Consider the following 6,000-nt stretch of genomic DNA (forward strand, 5'->3'; position numbering starts at 1 on the left):
TCTTTGCTAAGCTTTTTCTCTTCAGATGACAGATTGTAACTGCTCTTAAAGTCTTAAGTTGTGTTGTTTTATAAACAATTTTATTGCATGTATATCAATTGTCAGAGCATGAAATATGCTGCTCCTTTGATCCTGCATTGCTTCAGTGATGCATCTTCTATAAACTGCCTCTGATAGCACTTGGCTAGATTTCACAACTCAGCCCGTCTGTTTTCATGCCATAAATGTAATTTTAATAAAACAAAGAGGGCCTTCCTTTTAATTAAACATTTTTTGTCATGTAGCTCTCTTGTCTAATCACATTTTGATTATTATTCTGTTTGTCATGATGTTAATTGGTTTTTGGCACCAAAGCTGTTTTGGTAAATGAAGCAAAGTATCATACTTTTGTAGATGCTTATTGGATTAGAAAGTCTGGCACTTTTTAGAAACCAGACAGTGTCACTGCTAAATACAAAGTGCATGTTGACTGTTATGAGACACATTCTTCACACTTTAATACAGACAATCCAGTGAAGCTGTAAAGTCATTTATATGTTTGCTGGGTTACTTTATACTATCATAATTCACTGCAAAAAATTGAAACTCCTTTTAATACATCAGGGATCAAAATACAGTTTGTTTCTCCACAATCTCAGAACAAAGAATAATTTGTTTCTGTCCCTAACGTACCACTATCTTAATTTTAAAATCAAAGTCAAAGAGCCTTGCTGTTCCAGCCATCATTCAGGAGATTTCTTCTTAGATTCCACATTGCTTTGGAACCCTTAATTTATCTCATGGAGGTGCTGTTTAACTCCAACATTGGAACAAAGAACTTTGCAATTCTGCTTTTATACTTCACTATGAAATAGACTTTTATTCTTGCACAATATGTATTCCTGCTCAGGCTTGCAAATTATTACCTTGCCTTGGTTTTTATTTATTTTGTCTCCCTTCACTTGGAGCTCTTCATTGGCACATGTTTCAGTTCCAATTTTATTAGTCCCTCTGCTGTTGTCTCTTAAAGAAGTGAATATACCTTTCTTCTGATTATGGTAATTACACTAAACATATCCCATTTTTGCCCACTTCTCCGCAAATCTGCTTTTGAGTCCTCTTCTTTCTGTTAGGTCACGTCAAACAAACTTGCCAGACTTAAGATTTGCTTTGCATAACAGTATCAGAATTTGAGTGAGGAAAATTTTTAAACTCTACTGCAAATAACTTGAAACCTTTCTTCAGGATTATGTCTGCCAAAATTCAGCAACTAACAGTAAAGTATTAATGTAGAAACATAGAAAATAGGAGCAGTAGTAGACCATTCAGCCCTTCATGCCTGCTTCACAATTCATTATGATGATGTCTGATCATCAAGCTCAAATGTTATTCCCCTAGAACCTTTTGATCCCTGGGCCACAAGTGCCCCAACTTCTTGTTGGTATCTTGTGTTTTGGCTTTAACTGCTTTCTATGGTAGTGAATTTCTCCACAATCTCAGAACAAAGAATAATTTGTTTCTGTCCCTCCTCATCTCATCTCAGTTCTAAATGATTTACCCTGTATCCTTAGGCAGTGAGCTGTGGACTCCTTTGCTATCAAGAACATCCATCCTGTATCGATCCTGGCTAGTCCTGTTAGGATCTAATAAGTTTGTATGAGATGTCTCTCCACATGCACGTCCTACCCCCTACCTTCAATTCTTCTAAATTCCAGTGAATACAATCCTAACCAATTCAACTTCTCTTATGTCAGTCCCACCATCCCAGAAATCAGTCTGCAAACTTTCGTTGCACTCCCTCCTATCGCAAGAGCAGTAGGTAATTTCAGTAGTCTTAATTGTGATGAGTTGTGAAAGCAGTTTGGAATCCATTTGAACATTTGGGTTTTATGTTTTTAATCAAGAGTGTTCTTTAGAGCTCTCCTCTTAACAGTAAAAGGAAATCAAGCTAATTTGGCCTGCTGCATGCACTTTGCTATTGCATTTTCAAATGCATTAAGTGCACATAACTTAATCCTCGAGGAGAGAACTGGGTATAAACCGTTTTTATTGGATGTTTGCACATAGTATTTTACCCCTTTTTGGAAAATAATGGTGAATCAGTGATTATCAGCCCTTTAAAACCGGTCATAAATGCTACTTGGGCGGCACGGTGGCACAGTGGTTAGCACTGTTGCCTCACAGCGCCAGAGACCCGGGTGGAGTTTGCACATTCTCCCAGTCTGCATGGATTTCCTCCGGGTGCTCCGGTTTCCTCCCACAGTCCAAAAATGTGCAGGTTAGGTGGGTTGGCCATGCTAAATTGCCCGTACTGTTAGGTGAAGGGGTAAAATGTAGGAGAGTGGGTTTGGGTGGGTTGCGCTTCGGCGGGTCGGTGTGGACTTGTTGGGCCGAAGGGCCTGTTTCCACACTGTAAGTAATCTAATCTAATGTAATCTACTTCATATTGAATAATTTCTCACATGGGACTCAAACCCACAGAAACAGGGATGCTACCACTGCCCCACCAGACCACCTACAGCTAACATTGATGAGAGGTGAAGATTGCAGTAGACTTCAGAAGAGTATTTGCATGATATGTTAGGAGTAGGTTTGTCAAATGTACATTCTGGGCATTACATTTCAGAATGATCTTAATCCATTGGTGAGATTGCAGAAGTGGTTTATATGAATGGTCCCAGGGATGAGAAATATTAGTTATGCAGATAGGTTAGTGAAGAGGCTAAGAGGAGATATGATAGAGGTTTTCAAAATCTAGCTGGATATAGTAGAAACTGTTTCTGCTCCTAAAAAGGGTCAAGAACAAGAGGGTATAGATTTAAAATGATCTGCAAAAAAAAATTTTCACTTTGTATGTAGTTTGTGTATGGAATGCAATGCCTGGAAATATGGCGGAGTTTGGTTCATTTGAAGCATTGGACATTTTATTCAGATAATGTGCAGTCGTATAAAGAGAAAGCAAAAGATTGACACTCGGAAATAATGTTCACTTAGGCTGGTATAGGCACGATGGCCCAAATGACTGCCTTCTGTACTGTGACGTTGTGAAGTCCTATGTGCTGCCATTTCAGACTTGAAAATTGTACTTGTCCAAAAACAGTCATTTAGATTAGATTACAGTGTGGAAACAGGCCCTTCGGCCCAACAAGTCCACACCGGCCCGCCGAAGCGAAACCCACCCATACCCCTACATTTACCCCTTACCTAACACTACAAGCAATTTAGTATGGCCAATTCACCTGACCCTGCACATCTTTGGATGGTGGGAGGAAACCGGAGCACCCGGAGGAAACCCACGCAGACACGGGGAGAACGTGCAAACTCCACACAGACAGTCACCTGAGGCGGGAATTGAACCCGGGTCTCTGGCGCTGTGAGGCAGCAGTGCTAACCACTGTGCCACCGTGCCGTCATGTATGCTGCTTTTTCGTGTTTATCCCAAATGAAAAACTCTCCCATTTCCCCAGAATAGACTCGTTGCTGTACAGCACTCTTTCAATTGCCTTGTGTGAGAAGTGGTGATCTGATCCAGATAGCAATTGTATGTTTTTGGTGGAGCTGTTTAATGTGTTTATGAAAGAGTCAGACAGGCTATCTCGTGCTCCAGTGATTGCAGCACACTTCACTGCTGTAGAATTCACAAGAGGCCTCAATTTGGAGGCCTGTCTTTTCATGTGCTATATCAATGAAGAGCAATCTGTCATCATCTTTTCAAACTGCTGATTACTATAGAGTTTTAATTCCATTTTTGGATTCAATTGGTCAGTAGTAGAAATGCATTTAACTACTTCTAGAGCAGGAGATCTCTCATCTGTTTTGTTTTTAAAAAAAAATTCACCTTAGTGTGCTTTAAACTGTGTAAACTATACTTGATACCAGCTATGTTGTTTGAAAACTCTAGGCATCAAGCTGGGTGGTTCCCATTCAGACAAGATGTACCAAATCGGCGACCAGCAAATCATCCCATGGAGTTCAACCAGGAAGGGCAAGAAGATAATGCCTTTGAAGTTCGTGAAATGGTGAGTTTGAACTTGCTATGTCGCCATGGTGACTGATGGAGTCTTAACATTTTTTTGGAGTAATTTGCAATGTGTCCAATTCACCATTTCACCGTGAAGTTGACGAAATAACAGAAGAGTTAATCTTCCAGAATCAAAAGGAATGGTGCTGTACCAGGAAAGAAATTCAGAAACATGACCTGAGGCAGGTGCACTGTTTACTGAGAGTAACAATGAAAGTTAAAACTAAACCTGCAAAGAAAAGGAAGCACAATCAGGATCAGATTAATGGATCCATAAGCTTTGTTGGACTATGTTCCATAGAAGTGTCTGTCATATGCTTTGAGTCATTGCTCTACCTTCATTTCTAATACATTGATAAACTGAAAATGCTCAGAATAAAATTGTTATTCTGCATGGTGCTACTAAATGAAGAGTTCTCAAAAGGAAATCAAAATGTCTTGGAAATCTAAATTGCTTGAAGCAAATGTTAGTATGTAAATTCTTGGCTTGGACTCTGAACCAAAGCACAAAGAGAAACACCTTGGATATCTTTGCTTTACACAGTTGTTGTGGACCAGGGCAGACCCCCTCAAATTTCAAGAAAGTAGCCCAGAACTTAACTTTGCTAGTTGTTTTAAGCAGGTATAAAGTGGATGTTCCAGGATAGATGCTGCTAGTCAAATCACTTAGTTTTAACCAAAACATAATTTATTTACAAGATTACCGAATGAAACACAAACAAAAGAGAACAGAATACAGAATAACTTAACCTATTGAAAAACCCAACAGTTTATCCCAACTTAATGATGCAGTTCCAAATACTTGCAACAATCTTCATAAACACCCTTTGGCACAAAAGGTAAAATCAAATACCGAGTCTTACTGGAGAGATGTCAGAGAGAGAGAGCACCAGCATGGACCACCTTCTTTGGGTCCAGCACTGCTTTCAGTGAATAGGCAGACTAAAGAAAAACTGAGCTGGGAGTACTGGCCACTCCCCTTTTGTACAAGTGTTTTTTTTTTCAAAACTTAAAAACCTTTTGCCTGAGGCAGTATCTGTTAGCCATATTCAAATTGGCCCTAAAACCCTTCAACCCCAGACTTTTCAGAGTCCGTGTCTTTTATGATCTCTCTGGAAAATTAAAACAAAAACGACATAACCTTGTTAAAGGAACAGCATTGTCTCACTTTTTTTTAAATAGAAAGTAAATTGCATTTACCAGATAAAGCAGAGAAGCAGTGAGTGATCACAGTGAAGGCAGAGATTAGCCTCCATGTTTAAACTGGGAAAGAAGAATCTCAACAATACCTGTAAAGATGGCAGTGCACACTGCTATTTATTTCTAGTAAATGCTTTATATCTCCTGTTAATCCTCATAAAGCTACTACTTTTAGCTGATTTCTAACAGTAGCTTTGCTCGGGATGATATTAAAAAATGTGCATCTGTTCATTGAATTCACCAAGATTTACTGGTGGTACAGGTAAGCAGTTTGAAATGTATACGAACGTGAACTAATTATAACAGGTTCTTTTTTCTTTTAGGAGCGGTTAATGGATGAAGGTCTGGATGATGATAGTGGAGAAAGTGGTGAAAGTGGTGATAGTGGAGATGATACCACTGAAAGCACAACAGGTGCAGAGCCACCAGGTTTCATGGCTTCTGCATGGTCATTCATCACCACTTTCTTTACCTCACTCATCCCGGAAGGCCCTCCTCAAGTTGGCAACTAGGAAAAGCAGTAGACTTTTCATCTGACTGCTCACTACAGCTGTATATTTGAGTGGCATTTACTAAAAAAACAAACCAAGACTGAAGTGTGGGAGTATACTTAACCCTTTGTGTTGCCATTGTCTCTACAATTTTCCATGCTGTTAAGTCTTTCTCCTGATGATGGCATACATTTGAGTTTCACTGCTTTTATTGCACCCAAATTCTGGAGGGCACCAAATGGATATGTGCTTTCCTCAGTTTCATTTTCACTGCTTTACATTAGCAAAGATAAAATATTCTAAAAGTTA

General features: G+C 39.3%; 1 protein-coding gene across 2 annotated transcripts in view; it reads left to right on the forward strand.

Annotated features, from left to right (window-relative positions):
* Positions 1 to 6,000, forward strand: part of herpud2 (HERPUD family member 2) — a 73,979-nt gene extending 67,979 nt beyond the window's left edge. For both annotated transcript variants that reach the window (XM_043688755.1, XM_043688757.1), the window contains exons 7-8: positions 3,881 to 3,998; positions 5,524 to 6,000. In XM_043688755.1, coding sequence (XP_043544690.1) covers positions 3,881 to 3,998; positions 5,524 to 5,712 — 307 coding nt within the window. In that variant the 3' untranslated portion in view covers positions 5,713 to 6,000. The remainder of the gene's footprint in view (positions 1 to 3,880; positions 3,999 to 5,523) is intronic.

This window comes from Chiloscyllium plagiosum, chromosome 4, assembly GCF_004010195.1.
Source record: "Chiloscyllium plagiosum isolate BGI_BamShark_2017 chromosome 4, ASM401019v2, whole genome shotgun sequence".
NCBI classification, from domain to species: Eukaryota; Metazoa; Chordata; class Chondrichthyes; order Orectolobiformes; family Hemiscylliidae; genus Chiloscyllium; species Chiloscyllium plagiosum.